General features: G+C 45.6%; 1 protein-coding gene across 1 annotated transcript; it reads left to right on the top strand.

Moving 5' to 3' along the window:
- The first annotated feature begins 1,036 nt into the window (after positions 1-1,036).
- On the top strand, positions 1,037-18,048 carry LOC109866368 (elongation of very long chain fatty acids protein 4). Its single transcript, XM_020455014.2, has 7 exons — positions 1,037-1,316; positions 3,722-3,817; positions 6,083-6,270; positions 6,818-6,898; positions 16,102-16,273; positions 16,482-16,609; positions 16,807-18,048. The coding sequence occupies exons 2-7, from the start codon at positions 3,751-3,753 to the stop codon at positions 17,089-17,091; spliced, it is 921 nt and encodes a 306-aa protein (XP_020310603.1). The 5' UTR covers positions 1,037-1,316; positions 3,722-3,750; the 3' UTR covers positions 17,092-18,048.
- The last annotated feature ends 29 nt before the right edge of the window (positions 18,049-18,077 follow it).

Below are 18,077 nucleotides of genomic sequence, written 5' to 3' on the forward strand. Positions count from 1 at the left end.
TGACTCAGCCCCTGTAATAGGGTTAGAGGCAGAGAATCCCAGTGGAAAGAGGGGAACTGGCCAGGCAGAGACAGCAAGGGCGGTTCGTTGCTCCAGAGCCTTTCCGTTCACCTTCCCACTCCTGGGCCAGACTACACTCAATCATATGACCCACTGAAGAGATGAGTCTTCAGTAAAGACTTAAAGGTTGAGACCGAGTTTGCGTCTCTTACATGGGTAGGCAGACCATTGCATTGAAATGGAGCTCTATAGGAGAAAGCCCTGCCTCCAGCTGTTTGCTTAGAAATTCTAGGGACAATTAGGAGGCCTGCGTCTTGTGACCGTAGCGTACGTGTAGGTATGTATGGCAGGACCAAAACAGAGAGATAGGTAGGAGCAAGCCCATGTAATGCTTTGTAGGTTAGCAGTAAAACCTTGAAATCAGCCCTTGCCTTGACAGGAAGCCAGTGTAGAGAGGCTAGCACTGGAGTAATATGATCAAATTTTTTGGTTCTAGTCAGGATTCTAGCAGCCGTATTTAGCACTAACTGAAGTTTATTTAGTGCTTTATCCGGGTAGCCGGAAAGTAGAGCATTGCAGTAGTCTAACCTAGAAGTGACAAAAAAATTGATTAATTTTTCTGCATCATTTTTGGACAGAAAGTTTCTGATTTTTGCAATGTTACGTAGATGGAAAAAAGCTGTCCTTGAAATGGTCGTGATATGTTCTTCAAAAGAGAGATCAGGGTCCAGAGTAACGCCGAGGTCCTTCACAGTTTTATTTGAGACGACTGTATAATCATTAAGATTAATTGTCAGATTCAACGGAATATCTCTTTGTTTCTTGGGACCTAGAACAAGCATCTCTGTTTTGTCCGAGTTTAAAAGTAGAAAGTTTGTAGCCATCCACTTTCTTATGTTTGAAACACATGCTTCTAGCGAGGGAAGCCATTTCTAGTGGCCTCCCCATTCTCCTATCACTTGAAGGGGCTGAATAAGGGGACAGGGTGGAAGTTGATTATCTCTATCAAGCAAAGGGGCCATCAGTCTTTCCAGTCAGTGTAGCGGTCCCTGGAGTGCAATAACCGCATGCGCAGTGCCATCAGTCTCGTCGTGTATCCTGAAGATCGAAAACAGAGAAGATGAGCCTGAGCACCCAGCACAGAACTCATGCATGATTTCCGCTTGCCTTTTGTAGTTTTTGCCTAATTCGGGGTTGATGTCGAATTGTCCAGCAGTGTTGGAGATCAACAGCTATAACGGCAGAATACGGTAATTTAGAGGTGTTGGGCATCACATTGCACCGGATGTCATTACACGCACCTAAATCTCGAGAAGGTATGTAGATATGTATTTTTTCTCCATTATAATGAAATGGTTAATACCGAAATAAAAACCGTGTGCTTAGGCTATCAGTCTTTATATAGGACATTTGGGGAACATATTAGTGCACAACCTTGGAAAGTGTAGGCTTAGTCTTGTTTAATTAGTCATGAGCTGCTTTGAGGAATTGAACCGTTACATTCTGTTTCGTTCGTTCATTACTTTTATTCCATTAGGCCTACTCCCTCCTCTTTAAAAACGGTGAGCGTGCATGACAGATGGCAATAATGTAGCCCGTAAATAGACTTGGCGGAAAGAAACGTGTAGTAGGCTAGCACGTTGTTAGAATAAGATGGGTGGCACATAGGAACGAACGCACTGGATACAGCCTATAAAATGTGTCTATAAAGTGTTTAGAGACTATTTTCATTATATTTTCCTACGAATGGGTGTCCTACTAAAGTTTTTGTATGAATTGTTAACCACATAATTTCCCCTGTTCAATCAACCACATTTTGACAATCCCCTGTCGCCCTGCGAATGTGGGTCGTCCGGCATTTGCACTTACATCTAAGCTCGTAGATCAATTGGATTTAAGCCTCTTGAGTGCTCCGCCCGAAACCTGCTGACACACCCGGGGTCTTTGTGTGCGATCATGCCCGTTTCCATGGGCGACCGGGTCTATTCGCTGGGTGACGTTTTTTCTCCTTCCAACCTCTCCTTTCCTCTTCCGTTTTGAAAACAAAACTAAACCCCCATTGTCCGTGAATGCATATGTTTTTTCAGGGTCCCCCAAACTTCCCAATACATTTTCACAAATTCATTAGGCCTAACATGATCTATATGCACATGAGATGATTCTAGTGTATGGTTCTTTAGTGCATGTTATTATAATAATATAACATTAACTTTATTTGTATATTGCTTTTCAATAAAAGTATCAAAGTGCTTCATGTCATAAAATATCAAATACAAGTACTAACAAAGTAATAAAACAAGAGGAGCATCTTTAGGCCTCTGCATTCTCATCTGTGGCGACTGTTATTGAACTGATCCACGCGATGAATAATAGATGAATAAATGGACACCTGTTGTCAGATGGATAGGGATAGGCCTATGCTGCAATTATGTAACGTTGTTCTCCATAGCTCATATGTTATGTATCAACTCAAAGCATGCTAGAGTGGCACACTGTTACGGTTGTCGTCTGGAGAAAGAGAGGACCAAGGTGCAGCGTGGTAAGTATTCATTGTAATTTAATAAAGAATGAATACTGAAACAAAAACAATACACGACAAACTAACAGCCCTGAACGGTGCAACAAAACACAGAATAGAAAATATAAACACCCACAACTCAAAAGTGAAACCAGGCTACCTAAGTATGATTCTCAATCAGGGACAACGATTGACAGCTGCCTCTGATTGAGAACCATACCAGGCCGAACACAGAAAATCCCAAATTATAGAAAAAAGAACATAGACACCCAACTCACGCCCTGACCATACTAAAACAAAGACATAATAAAAGAACTAAGGTCAGAACGTGACACACACATTTGTCAACTTTTTAATCAGTGTTTTTTTTCCTAATCTTGTTGCAGAATGGGTAACCCTAGGGATGGGATAACCACACACATATAGACCTACAGCCATGTGTGTGGAGACAGAAAGAGAGAGAGAGACCCTCTTATGAACATTGATCTCTCATCTCTTATCCTCCGTAATGAATTTAAAAAGCTTTTATGGCAGCGACCGGCCAGGTCTCTTATGCATGTTAGCATTACCAGCAGCTAGCTAGCGCCTCGAACAGTGACAGCTGTGTAGGGGGTTGAGGAGGCACCCCGCCTTATTAATGGTCGGACAAACACTGATCAGTTGTTCAGTCCTCTTTCAGATCTGTGCAATTAGTGTGAGGCTGGAAATAAACCCTGCACAAACAGTTTAGACCAGGGAATGTTCTTACCAATTGGTGTTGCATGTGCAGAGTTTGGCAAACTCAGGTTTTGAACTTGATGGGCAGCATGAAAAGTTAGTGCGGCACATGGGGGATGTGTGAAACCTACTCCTTAGAGTGAAGTGTCCCCACTTGCACTAGTGGATAGCTAGTGTTTTGCATGGCGGCGACTGGTAAGACACTTCAGGAGGGCAGACACGCGTGCTTGCAAGGCACAGGTCCTGGGTTCGAGCCTCGGTTTGAGCCGCATCAGGAGAAAGTGGTACTCACTAAACAAGCAGCGTGACATCCTTTACATTAGAACCAAATGTTATGTGAAGGTTTTCAACTATCTATAGGAGCTAATTACATTTATTGTCTAGCTTTCTTTACGCTAACACACCTGCTCCATTTCTCAGATGAACTCGCTTAAAAGTGAGCTCAAGTAGTTTGCCATGAAGTTTCTCCTCTCTCTCTCACTGCAGCATAAGCAGGACCAAATCCAGACGCAGTCATGGAAGCTGTCACCCACTTTATGAATGACACGGTAGAGTTCTACAAATGGAGCCTTACTATAGCAGGTGAGTTAGTGTTGATCTCTCTTCTCTCACATAGCAGGGGCGGTCTGCTAATGTAACCACACACATGCACACAAACCCAGGTATACCACACACACATACAGTACCAGTCAAAAGTTTTGACACCCCAACTCATTCAAGGTTTTATTTTTTATTTTTTTACTATATTCTACATTGTAGAATAATGGTAAAGACATCAAAACTATGAAATAACACGTAAGGAATCATGTAGTAACCAAAAAAGTATTCAACCAATCAAAATATATTTTAGATTTGTGATTCTTCAAAGTAGCCACCCTTTGCCTTGATGACAGTTTTGCACGCTCTTGGCATTCTCTCAACCAGCTTCATGAGGTAGTCACCTGGAATGCATTTCAATTAACAGGTCTGCCTTGTTAAAAGTTCATTTGTGGAATTTCTTTCCTTCTTAATGCGTTTGAGCCAATGAGTTGTGTTGTGACAAAGAAGGGATGGTATGCAGAAGATAGCCCTGTTTGGTAAAATACCAAGTCCATATTATTGCAAGAACAGCTCAAATAAGCAAAGAGAAACGACAGTCCATCATTACATTAAGACATGAAGGTCAGTCAATCCGTAAAATTTCTGGAATTTTTAACGTTTCTTCAAGTGCAGTCGCAAAAACCATCAAGCGCTATGATGAAACTGGCTCTCATGAGGACTGCCACAGGAAAGGAAGACCCAGAGTTACCTCTGCTGCAGAGGATAAGTTCATTAGAGTTACCAGCCACAGAAATTGCAGCACAAATAAATACTTCACGGAGTTCAAGTAACAGATACATCTCAACATCAACTGTTAAGAGAAGGCTGCATGAATCAGGGCTTCATGGTCGAATTGCTGCAAAGAAACCACTACTAAAGGACACCAATAAGAAGAAGAGACTTGCTTGGGCCAAGAAACATGATCAATGGACATTAGACCGGTGGAAATCTGTCCTTTGGTCTGATGAGTTTAAATTTGAGATATTTGGTTCCAACTGCCGTGTCTTAGTGAGATGCAGAGTAGGTGAACAGATGATCTCCACATGTGTAGTTCACACCGTGAAGCATGGAGGAGGAGGTGTAATGGTGTGGGGGTTCTTTGCCGGTGACACCGTCTGTGATTTATTTAGAATTCAAGGCACACTTAACCAGCATGGCTACCTCAGCATTCTGCGGAGAAACACCATCCCATCTGGTTTGCACTTAGTGGCACTATCATTTATTTTTCAACAGGACAATGGCCCAACACACCTCCAGGCTGTGTAAGGGTTATTTGACCAAGAAGAAGAGTGATGGAGTGCTGCATCAGATGACCTGGCCTCCACAATCACCCGACCTCATTCCAATTGAGATAGTTTGGGTTGAGTTGGACCGCAGAGTGAAGGAAAAGCTGCCAACAAGTGCTCAGCATATGTGGGAACTCCTTCAAGACTGTTGGAAAATAATTCCAGGTGAGGCTGGCTGAGAGAATTTCAAGAGTGTGCAAAGCTGTCATCAAGGCAAAGGGTGGCTATTTTGAAGAATCTCAAATATAAAATATATTTTGATTTGGTTAACACTTTTTTGGGTACTACATGATTCCATGTGTTATTTCATCGTTTTGATGTCTTCACTATTATTCTACAATAGTAGAAAATAGTTAAAATAAAGAAAAACCCTTGAATGAGTAGGTGTGTCCAAACTTTTGACTGGTACTTTACATACTACTGTTGACTGTGTCATGTGACTGTTAGAATGTTCTTTTTCATGTTTGTTTGACTAACCTAGAAAAAGTCTCCTTCTTTTCATTTGACTAACCTCCACAGCACCCTCCAACAACACATAAGCACTGTAACTCCTATGGTTGTCCATATGTCTGCCTATGCTGTGTGTGTGGGTCAATCACTGTCTCAGCATTCAAATTGAATAGATATTTAAATAACTTTTTCAAATAACTATTTTTACAATACTCCAGTCCCACCTGTCTACACTGAACTCTATCTCAGTCTGTATTCAGTTCATTGTCAGTGTTACCTTACACTGAAAGCTACACCTGTAGGCTACGTGCACTAACAGTGTGTGTGTGTGTGTGTGTGTGTTTGTGTGTGTGTGTGTGCAATACAATACACTATTAGCGCAATATGGAAGTAGAGTTGAGTATATCCTCAACACACCATTGGTGCAACATTATGTAGTCTTACATTCATACAATATGTGGTCTTACATGTGAGTGTCTGTTGTAATGATCGGTTCTGACATTACCCCTTTCCTCTCCTGTCCCTCTTCCAGACAAGCGGGTGGAGAAATGGCCAATGATGTCATCGCCCGCCCCCACCCTGGCCATCAGCTGCCTGTACCTGCTCTTCCTGTGGGCGGGGCCTAAGTACATGCAGAATCGCGAGCCTTTCCAGCTAAGGAAGACCCTCATAGTGTACAACTTCAGTATGGTGATACTCAACTTTTACATCGCCAAAGAGGTAACCAGCTCCTTTCCTTTTTCAACAAAAGTAATTCAGGAAATGTTCCATTTCGTTTCAGGCCATGGTCTTTATGATTCCCAGTCCCAGTGTCAGTGTCTACAGATTGGAAAGGGCTTTAAAGTTGATAGCAATATGACACCTTCTCCAGCTAATGTATTGGTGGGCAAGGTTGAGCCATCACCAAATGGATGATGTAGCATGCCATATACCAACCCTGCCTGAACTCAATAACATACTCCCATACCATACCCAGCACTGCACCTGTCAAACATCCTCTACAGTTACATCTATATAGTCTTTTTAGAACTGTAGGCACAGAGGATACAGGGTCTAGGGCACAACTCCAATCCTCAAAGGCTACAGTACTGGTGGTTTTCATTTCTCCCTGGAAATGTCTTTCACACGTCCATTCACCCAGGTGTAAATTGGTCTCTGTGGCTCTTGAGGACTGGTGTTGTGTATCTGTGGTCTAGAGGAAAGGGACTACCCCAAACGTTGTGTACTTAACGTTGTGTCCCTAACATTGTATCCCTGTGGTCCTCAGCTCCTCCTGGGTGCGCGAGCAGCGGGATACAGCTACCTATGTCAACCTGTCAGCTATTCCAACGACGTCAACGAAGTCAGGGTGAGCAAACTTGACACACTACAGACATACTCTTAATTTGATCACTCTGTTGTTGCAGAGTGTCGTGTCTGTGACTATCATTAAATGTGAAGACTTATTGAATCAAATCAATTCTATGTGTAATTATTATTGCGTGATTAAACTAATCATGTAAACTTGAATTAACTAGGAAGTCGGGGCACCACCTGTAACGGCGTTCTTCGTTTGTAGAAAGAGAGTCGGACCGAAATGCAGCGTGGTGGTTACTCATGTTCTTTAATGCAGAAAAAATTACGGTACATGAAATAACGATAAATACAAAAACAACAAACGGAACGTGAAACTTATTACAGCCTTTCTGGTGAAACTACACAGAGACAGGAACAATCACCCACGAAAGACAAAGCGAAACTCAGGCTACCTAAATACGGTTCCCAATCAGAGGCAACGAGAATCACCTGACTGCTTGATTGAGAACCGCCTCAGGCAGCCAAGCCTATACAACACCCCTAATCAGCCGCGATCCCAAATACTACAACCCAATACGAAATACAATAACATAAACCCCTGTCACACCCTGGCCTGACCAAATATATAACGAAAACACAAAATACAATGACCAAGGCGTGACAGAACCCCCCCCCCCAAGGTGCGGACTCCCGGACGCACCTCAAAACCATAGGGAGGGTCCGGGTGGGCGTCTGTCCATGGTGGCGGCTCCGGCTCGGGACGTGGACCCCACTCCATAAATGTCATAGTTCCTCCCCTTCGCGTCCTGGGATAATCCACCCTCGCCGCCGACCATGGCCTAATAGTCCTCACCCAGAACCCCACAGACCTGAGGAGCAGCTCGTGACTGAGGGGCATCTCGGGACTGAGGGACAGCTCGGGACTGAGGGACAGCTCGGGACTGAGGGACAGCTCGGGACTGAGGGGCAGCTCGGGACTGAGGGGCAGCTCGGGACTGCGGGGCAGCTCGGGACTGCAGGGCAGCCCGGAACTGAGGGGCAGCCCGGAACTGAGGGGAAGCCCGGAACTGAGGGGAAGCCCAGTACTGAGAGGAAGCCCAGTACTGAGAGGAAGCCCAGTACTGAGATGAAGCTCAGGTAGGTAGTAGGCTCCGGTAGATCCTGGCTGGCTGGCGGATCTGGAAGATTCAGGTTGACTAGCAGATCTGGAAGATTCTGGTTGACTAGCAGATCTGGAAGATTCTGGTTGACTAGCAGATCTGGAAGATTCTGGTTGACAGGCTGATCTGGAAGAATCTGGTTGACTGGCAGATCTAGAAGATCATGGCTGACTGGCAGATCTAGCTGCTCTATGCAGACTGACAGCTCTGACTGCTCCATGCAGGCTGACAGCTCCATGCAGGCTGACAGCTCCTTGCAGACTGGCAGCTCCTTGCAGACTGGCAGCTCCTTGCAGACTGGCGGCTCCTTGCAGACTGGCAGCTCCTTGCAGACTGACAGCTCCGACTGCTCCATGCAGGCTGACAGCTCCTTGCAGACTGGCGGCTCCTTGCAGACTGGCAGCTCCTTGCAGACTGACAGCTCTGGCTGCTTCATGCAGACTGACAGCTCTGACTGCTCCATGCAGGCTGACAGCTCCTTGCAGACTGGCAGCTCCTTGCAGACTGGCAGCTCCTTGCAAACTGGCAGCTCCTTGCAGACTGACAGCTCCTTGCAGACTGACAGCTCCCTGCAGACTGACATCTCTGGCTGCTTCATGCAGACTGACAGCTCTGACTGCTCCATGCAGGCTGACAGCTCCTTGCAGACTGGCAGCTCCTTGCAAACTGGCAGCTCCTTGCAGACTGACAGCTCCTTGCAGACTGACAGCTCCCTGCAGACTGACAGCTCTGGCTGCTTCATGCAGACTGACAGCTCTGACTGCTCCATGCAGGCTGACAGCTCCTTGCAGACTGGCAGCTCCTTGCAGACTGACAGCTCCTTGCAGACTGACAGCTCCCTGCAGACTGGCAGCTCCTTGCAGACTGGCAGCTCTGACTGCTCCATGCAGGCTGACAGCTCCTTGCAGACTGACAGCACCCTGCAGACTGGCAGCTCAGGCTGCTTCAAACAGGCAGGAGGCTCCGGCAGCGCTGTAGAGAGAGAAGGCTCTGATAGCGCTGAACAGGCGGGAGACTCCGACAGCGCAGGAGAGGAGGAAAACGCTGGCTGCGCTGAACAGGCGGGAGACTCCGACAGCGCAGGAGGGAAGGAAGGCTCTGGCTGTGCTGAACAGGCGGGAGACTCCGACAGAGCAGGAGAGGCGAGACGCACTGTAGGCCTGATGCGTGGTGCGGGCACTGGTGATACTGGAGCGAGGACACGCACAGGAAGCCTGGTGCGGGGAGCTGCTACCGGAGGACTGGTGTGTGGAGGTGGCTCTGGATAGACCGGACCGTGCAGGCGCACTGGAGCTCTTGAGCACCGAGCCTGCCCAAGCTTACCTGGCTCGATGCCCGCTCTAGCACGGCCAATACGAAGGGCTGGTATGAACCGTACCGGGCTATGCACCCGCACTGGAGACACCGTGCGCTCACTAGCATAACACGGTGCCTGCCCGGTCTCTTTAGCCCACCGGAAAGCACAGGGAGTTTGCGCAGGTCTCCTACCTGGCATAGCCATACTCCCTGTAAGCCCCCCCCCCCCAATAATTTTTGGGGGTTGCTTCTCGGGCTTCTTTGCCAACCGTGTTCCCTCGTATCGCCGGCTCCTATCTCCTGCTGCCTCTGCTTCCTCCTTGGGGCGGCGATATTCACCAGGCTGAGCCCAGGGTCCTCTTCCATCTAATATCATCTCCCAAGACCAGAAGTCCTTATATCGCTGCTCCTCACGATTAACAGGGAGAGTTAGCTCAGGTCTGACTCCTGACTCTGCCACTCTCTCCCTGAGCCCCCCCCCAATACATTTTTTGGGGTGACTCTCGGGTTTCGCTCTGCGCCGCCGTGTCTGTTTCTTCAACTCCATTCGCCTATAGCCTTCTTCGCACTGCTTTAGCGAATCCCATGCGGGCTCCTGCACTCTCTCTGGGTCGGCCGCCCACCTGTCGATTTCTTCCCACGTCGTATACTCCATGCCATTGCTGTCCATAACGTCCTCCTTTCGCTTTTCCTGCGGTCAAATCAAATCAAATCAAATCAAATTTATTTATATAGCCCTTCGTACATCAGCTGATATCTCAAAGTGCTGTACAGAAACCCAGCCTAAAACCCCAAACAGCAAGCAATGCAGGTGTAGAAGCACGGTGGCTAGGAAAAACTCCCTAGAAAGGCCAATACCTAGGAAGAAACCTAGAGAGGAACCAGGCTATGTGGGGTGGCCAGTCCTCTTCTGGCTGTGCCGGGTGGAGATTATAACAGAACATGGTCAAGATGTTCAATGTTCATAAATGACCAGCATGGTCGAATAATAATAAGGCAGAACAGTTGAAACTAGAGCAGCAGCACAGTCAGGTGGAAGTTGAAACTGGAGCAGCAGCATGGCCAGGTAGACTGGGGACAGCAAGGAGTCATCATGTCAGGTAGTCCTGGGGCATGGTCCTAGGGCTCAGGTCAGTTGAAACTGGAACAGCAGCATGGCCAGGTGGACTGGGGACAGCAAGGAGTCATCATGTCAGGTAGTCCTGGGGCATGGTCCTAGGGCTCAGGTCCTCCGAGAGAGAGAAAGAAAGAGAGAAGGAGAGAATTAGAGAACGCACACTTAGATTCACACAGGACACCGAATAGGACAGGAGAAGTACTCCAGATATAACAAACTGACCCCAGCCCCCCGACACATAAACTACTGCAGCATAAATACTGGAGGCTGAGACAGGAGGGGTCAGGAGACACTGTGGCCCCATCCGAGGACACCCCCGGACAGGGCCAAACAGGAAGGATATAACCCCACCCACTTTGCCAAAGCACAGCCCCCACACCACTAGAGGGATATCTTCAACCACCAACTTACCATCCTGAGACAAGGCTGAGTATAGCCCACAAAGATCTCCGCCACGGCACAACCCAAGGGGGGGGGGGCGCCAACCCAGACAGGATGACCACAACAGTGAATCAACCCACTCAGGTGACGCACCCCCTCCAGGGACGGCATGAGAGAGCCCCAGCAAGCCAGTGACTCAGCCCCTGTAATAGGGTTAGAGGCAGAGAATCCCAGTGGAAAGAGGGGAACCGGCCAGGCAGAGACAGCAAGGGCGGTTCGTTGCTCCAGAGCCTTTCCGTTCACCTTCCCACTCCTGGGCCAGACTACACTCAATCATATGACCCACTGAAGAGATGAGTCTTCAGTAAAGACTTAAAGGTTGAGACCGAGTTTGCGTCTCTGACATGGGTAGGCAGACCGTTCCATAAAAATGGAGCTCTATAGGAGAAAGCCCTGCCTCCAGCTGTTTGCTTAGAAATTCTAGGGACAATTAGGAGGCCTGCGTCTTGTGACCGTAGCGTACGTATAGGTATGTACGGCAGGACCAAATCAGAGAGATAGGTAGGAGCAAGCCCATGTAATGCTTTGTAGGTTAGCAGTAAAACCTTGAAATCAGCCCTTGCTTTGACAGGAAGCCAGTGTAGAGAGGCTAGCACTGGAGTAATATGATCAAATTTTTTGGTTCTAGTCAGGATTCTAGCAGCCGTATTTAGCACTTACTGAAGTTTATTTAGTGCTTTATCCGGGTAGCCGGAAAATAGAGCATTGCAGTAGTCTAACCTAGAAGTGACAAAAGCATGGATTAATTTTTCTGCATCATTTTTGGACAGAAAGTTTCTGATTTTTGCAATGTTACGTAGATGGAAAAAAGCTGTCCTCGAAATGGTCTTGATATGTTCTTCAAAAGAGAGATCAGGGTCCAGAGTAACGCCGAGGTCCTTCACAGTTTTATTTGAGACGACTGTACAACCATTAAGATTAATTGTCAGATTCAACAGAAGATCTCTTTGTTTCTTGGGACCTAGAACAAGCATCTCTGTTTTGTCCGAGTTTAATAGTAGAAAGTTTGCAGCCATCCACTTCCTTATGTCTGAAACACATGCTTCTAGCGAGGGCAATTTTGGGGCTTCACCATGTTTCATTGAAATGTACAGCTGTGTGTCATCCGCATAGCAGTGAAAGTTTACATTATGTTTTCGAATAACATCCCCAAGAGGTAAAATATATAGTGAAAACAATAGTGGTCCTAAAACGGAACCTTGAGGAACACCGAAATTTACAGTTGATTTGTCAGAGGACAAACCATTCACAGAGACAAACTGATATCTTTCCGACAGATAAGATCTAAACCAGGCCAGAACATGTCCGTGTAGACCAATTTGGGTTTCCAATCTCTCCAAAAGAATGTGGTGATCGATGGTATCAAAAGCAGCACTAAGGTCTAGGAGCACGAGGACAGATGCAGAGCCTCGGTCCGATGCCATTAAAATGTCATTTACCACCTTCACAAGTGCCGTCTCAGTGCTATGATGGGGTCTAAAACCAGACTGAAGCATTTCGTATACATTGTTTGTCTTCAGGAAGGCAGTGAGTTGCTGCGCAACAGCCTTCTCTAAAATTTTTGAGAGGAATGGAAGATTCGATATAGGCCGATAGTTTTTTATATTTTCTGGGTCAAGGTTTGGCTTTTTCAAGAGAGGCTTTATTACTGCCACTTTTAGTGAGTTTGGTACACATCCAGTGGATAGAGAGCCATTTATTATGTTCAACATAGGAGGGCCAAGCACAGGAAGCAGCTCTTTCAGTAGTTTAGTTGGAATAGGGTCCAGTATGCAGCTTGAAGGTTTAGAGGCCATGATTATTTTCATCATTGTGTCAAGAGATATAGTACTAAAACACTTGAGCGTCTCTCTTGATCCTAGGTCCTGGCAGAGTTGTGCAGACTCAGGACAACTGAGGTCGCTGCCTGTAACCACGCCGCTCGGTCCGTATGTGGTGGGTGATTCTGTAACGGCGTTCTTCGTTTGTAGAAAGAGAGTCGGACCGAAATGCAGCGTGGTGGTTACTCATGTTCTTTAATGAAGAAAAAATTACGGTACATGAAATAACGATAAATACAAAAACAACAAACGGAACGTGAAACTTATTACAGCCTTTCTGGTGAAACTACACAGAGACAGGAACAATCACCCACGAAAGACAAAGCGAAACTCAGGCTACCTAAATACGGTTCCCAATCAGAGGCAACGAGAATCACCTGACTGCTTGATTGAGAACCGCCTCAGGCAGCCAAGCCTATACAACACCCCTAATCAGCCGCGATCCCAAATACTACAACCCAATACGAAATACAATAACATAAACCCCTGTCACACCCTGGCCTGACCAAATATATAACGAAAACACAAAATACAATGACCAAGGCGTGACACCACCGGAAAATGTTTATAGAGTCTCTATTTCCCAAATCGACTCTTAAGATATTTTCATATCTTATCGATTAGTCTTCTATTAATGTATCATTATTACCTCATCAGTTCTCATTAATGAATGTCGCAAACCCTTGGATATCTGCACGAACCCTAGTCTCGAAACTGAATCTGCGATGTACATATTGGCTTAATTATTTATTTACTAAACAAATCACAGAAATACATAAACAAACAATATAGTTACTAACACAATGCATTGATAAGTCCCTAGTGGGCTAAACCGGTATGACGGCTTGGTAGATAATGTAAAGAGGTGGTGACAGATAAAAAGCGGGACAGACAAAATGGATTGACTACACACAGTTGATTATTGTATTCATTGAAATGCTAATCCTAAGCACCTGAATGGCCGCTCATTCAAAAATAATTTCAACGTATATATTTACGCCCGTATGTCGTTCTTGTTTTCTTTGTTGGAATCGCCGGTCCGTCTGCTGGAGAGTCAGTTCATCAGAGAGTCTCTGGTTAACTTCCCCAGGAGTCACAATGTCTTTCGTAGTTGTCGCTTTCTCAGCGGCTCTGGATAGTGTCTGTTGTAATGATACGTCAGGCATACAGATGGTTGTTGCATAGAATAGATGCTTCTGCGGTTGTTGTTATTCTCGTAATTTCCAGCTGCAGACTAGTAATTCTATGTCTAGGATTTGCTCTTATTCTGTAGTGATCGATAGTCTCAGAGTTGAACCATTTCCAGCCGTGTAGCCAACGCTCCACGCTGTATGGTATTGTCCTTTGGTAATAGAATTGTAGCCATTTCAACGTGGGGATCAAGTCCAAGACCAAGTGATTTTCGTCACAGGGGTTTATATACTTGGGGTGGAAAAGGGGGTGTTTCCCATTCCCACCCACCGTGATGAGACAAGGATTTCCCTACCGGCCAAACCCTCCTGACGCTAGGCCAATTGTGCGTTACGACAGACAAGATTGTTCTTTAATTACCCACGGAACATTCCCACATTATCAAAAATATAAATATTGTTTAATTATTCAAACTTTTGATGTCCATGGGTCTCTCTGTGTTCCACAGTTTACATTCCAATCTCGAACACTACAGAGCACAGAGGCAGCATATTTTATGACCACCATAAAACAGCCGACTTCCAGCTCTCCCCCTCTACGAGAGAGAGCACGCTGTAGAGCGGACCCACTGTTACCTGATCCTTTAGATCACCACAGGAGAGTTATGACAAGAGAGCTTTAAAAAAAATAACATTGTATTCACGATTTAAAAAGGCTTCTAAAGTTTGTAATTTCCACTTAAACATTTCAGACTTGATTTCCCAAACGTAAAATGTAACAACACCTACTAAAATGTCCATGAATTATCATCCACATAATAATTCACATTTCTTGCTGCAGCAGCATTATTTTCATGCTGTAAGAAACTGGTCAAATTAAGATAGCACATCTGTACACTCTTGCAATCGATTTGGTGGAAAGACCAAGAGCTAGAGCTTGTCTGGTCATTCTGTTCATAAGCCAGAAAAGACCAGACATGTTAGCCTTCTACCCATTTCTTATTGATACAGGCTGGGTCTCTGTATTTGAGGTGTAGAATGAGGTTCAGCTTTAGCAGCATGTGGTTCTCTGTAAGTCTAAGCAGCCGTGCTGTAATCTTATTGTAGACTATTACTCTATGTGTGTGTGTGTGTGTGTGTGTGTGTGTGTGTGTGTGTGTGTGTGTGTGTGTGTGTGTGTGTGTGTGTATGTATGTGTGCAAGAGAAAGAGAGAGGGAGAGTAGGAGAATGTCAGAGATAGATCTACGGTGATTCCAGGACAGAAGGGGTGTGACCTTTAACATAAAGGGGAGGAGTTATTAGGTCTCACCACTTCTGTCCCCGCCCATGGCATGATGGCATTACTGAGGGATAAGAGTGACACTCAGAGCACTGTGTGTGTGTGTGTGTGTGTGTGTGTGTGTGTGTGTGTGTGTGTGTGTGTGTGTGTGTGTGTGTGTGTGTGTGTGTGTGTGTGTGTGTGTGTGTGTGTGTGTGTGTGTGTGTGTGTGTGTGTGTGTGTGTGAATTACAAAGGGATACGACAGAGAGAGAGTATGTTGGCGGGAGGTTGGTAATGGATAATGACAGGCTACTTTGTCCCATAGATAGTCTGACATACAAGAGGTTGAGCTCTATTTTCCCTATAGGGAACAAGCCAGCAACAAGCCTGATACATCCCTCAGTTAATCTCAGTTATCAGATTTGACTGTACCAACCCCTTATCAAGCCACTTTCTCTACCAGACCGCAGGCTAACATGCCATGTCATTCATCAATGACCCCTTTCATTGTCATCACCAATCCCCTATGGACGGAGTTGACGCTAACATTGTTGACTGATTAGGCAGATGACCCAATCACCGTCTGAGCATTCAAATTGAATAGATATTGAAATAACATGTGAAAATAACTATTTTTACAATACCCCTGGTCCCACCTTACACTACACTCTATCTCAGTATAGTCTCTTCAGTACAATGTCAGTGTTACCTTACACTGAAAACTACACCTGTAGGTTACATGCACATGTGTGTGCATGTGGGTGTGTGCATGTGTGTGTCCTTGATACATATGTGTGTAGAGGATGCATGATGATGAGAGTGTGTGTGAAAAGCAAGGTGGCTACCTTTTGATCTCCATAATCCCAACCCAGTGGAATCCATAGAAACCTACAGAATCCTCTTTAAAGTGTTTCAGGAAATTGGGAATCTTTATTGTCTTTGAGACTTGTGTCTCTGAAACCAGATGGTTTTGAGCACCAATGATGTAATCTTGTGTTAAAGCTCACTCCCTCCCTCTTCCCGGTGGCAGATAGCGTCGGCTCTGTGGTGGTACTACATCTCTAAGGGAGTGGAGTATCTGGACACAGTGTTCTTCATCCTGAGGAAGAAGATCAACCAGGTCAGCTTCCTCCATGTCTACCATCACTGCACCATGTTCATCCTCTGGTGGATCGGAATCAAGTGGGTCCCTGGAGGACAATGTGAGTACCTGGGGGGTACATTGGCGTATTGTGTGTGTGTGTGTTCATGCATTTGTGTAGGGTGGGTGATTAAATGTTCCCACCTGGATACACCAGGTTCATCTCTACCCTTCACTATCATACTGTTCTGAAATAGCATGCTAGCCACTCATAAGCAGCCCGACTTGTATCCCCTTGGAAATACCTTTATCCTTTAACCCCCTCACAGCGTTCTTCGGAGCAGGAATAAACTCATCCATCCATGTCCTGATGTATGGGTACTATGGCCTGGCCGCTTTCGGACCCAAGATCCAGAAATTCCTCTGGTGGAAGAAATACCTGACCATTATTCAGATCGTAAGTCTCCCTCTTGCTGTGGCCATAGCACAGCTGTTCAGGTAGTGTGTGATTGATACCGAAACACATCTTTGCATGTCAAAATATATTCCATTGTTTGGAGTGTGCGGTCTGACTCATTCATCACGGATTATATTGGGATTATTACATTTGGGTTGAGCATGTCGGGTCTGTTGTGTGTTTTGTGTACGTCACAGATCCAGTTCCACGTGACCATTGGCCATGCCGGCCACTCCCTCTACACTGGCTGCCCATTCCCTGCCTGGATGCAGTGGGCCCTGATTGGCTACGCCGTCACCTTCATCATCCTATTCGGCAACTTTTACTACCAGACCTACCGACGCACCCCACGTTCTGCCCACAAAGCGGCCAAGCCCGTCACTAACGGTGTCTCCATGGCAACCAACGGCTACAACAAGCTACAGGAGGTAGAGGAAAATGGGCAGAAGCAGCAGAAAAAGGGAAGAGCGAAAAGGGAGTAAGGAGAAGGTGGAGAGGATGGAGGAAGCCTCTGTCAGACCAACACGAGGACCGTGGTGAAAAGGCAGAGGAGATAGGGGGGTTCAGGGGTGAAAGTTCAAAAGTCAAATGCGATTCCACCACACCACTGCCCCTGCAGGTTGTTTCGAGGATGCGATTTGTGACCAATTTGTGTGTGTGTGTGTGTGGGGGGGAGGGGGATTTGGTGAGGTTTGTATTCTGGGATTTGGTAAGGTTTGGGTATGGAGGGATGGGGGTAGGAGGAGGGTGTTGGTTGTCTTTTTACAACAAAAGAAGATCGCTGCTCTTCATGTAGAGTCTGTGCTCTGTCTCCTTACTTTGGGGTCCTGGTCAAAGACAAGACCTTAAAAAGACCACAACACAACCACAGGGACTCCCAAACTGCTCAGCAGCTGCAACGTTTCCAACCAAAACTCCACCACCATTTTGTACTTTTATTTGTTTAACTAAATGCTGATGTAGTGATGCAAATGCTTATTTATTTTTGTAGCATTGTAAATGGTATTTTACGTATTAAATTATTTAAATTGAAGAATGTTCCAGAAACGTATACCAAAGAGGATTTATATTTCATTGCGTGATGAGTAAGGGAACTACTGGAGGAGCATTATTGAGGAATAAATAGTTGTTTTACAGTACAGGGGCTGTTCTCAATTCTATTTATGGCAGTATTACTTGTCTACGTGGAACACACAGACTAGCTGCAAGCCCCCTCTGCCATACAGACCTGCCCTAAAGTACATAATAAACACATACACGAACACAAGAATTTAGACCCCTTGACTTTTTTCACATTTATTTATGTTTACAGCCTAATACTAAACTTGATCAAATACATTTTACCTCATCAATCTACACACAATACTCCATAATGACAAAGTACAAAACATTTTTTTTTTACAGAAATACAGAAATACCTTATTTACTAAGTATTCAGACCCTTTGCTATGAGACTCTAAATTGAGCT

This window comes from Oncorhynchus kisutch, linkage group LG21 (assembly GCF_002021735.2).
Source record: "Oncorhynchus kisutch isolate 150728-3 linkage group LG21, Okis_V2, whole genome shotgun sequence".
NCBI lineage: Eukaryota > Metazoa > Chordata > Actinopteri > Salmoniformes > Salmonidae > Oncorhynchus > Oncorhynchus kisutch.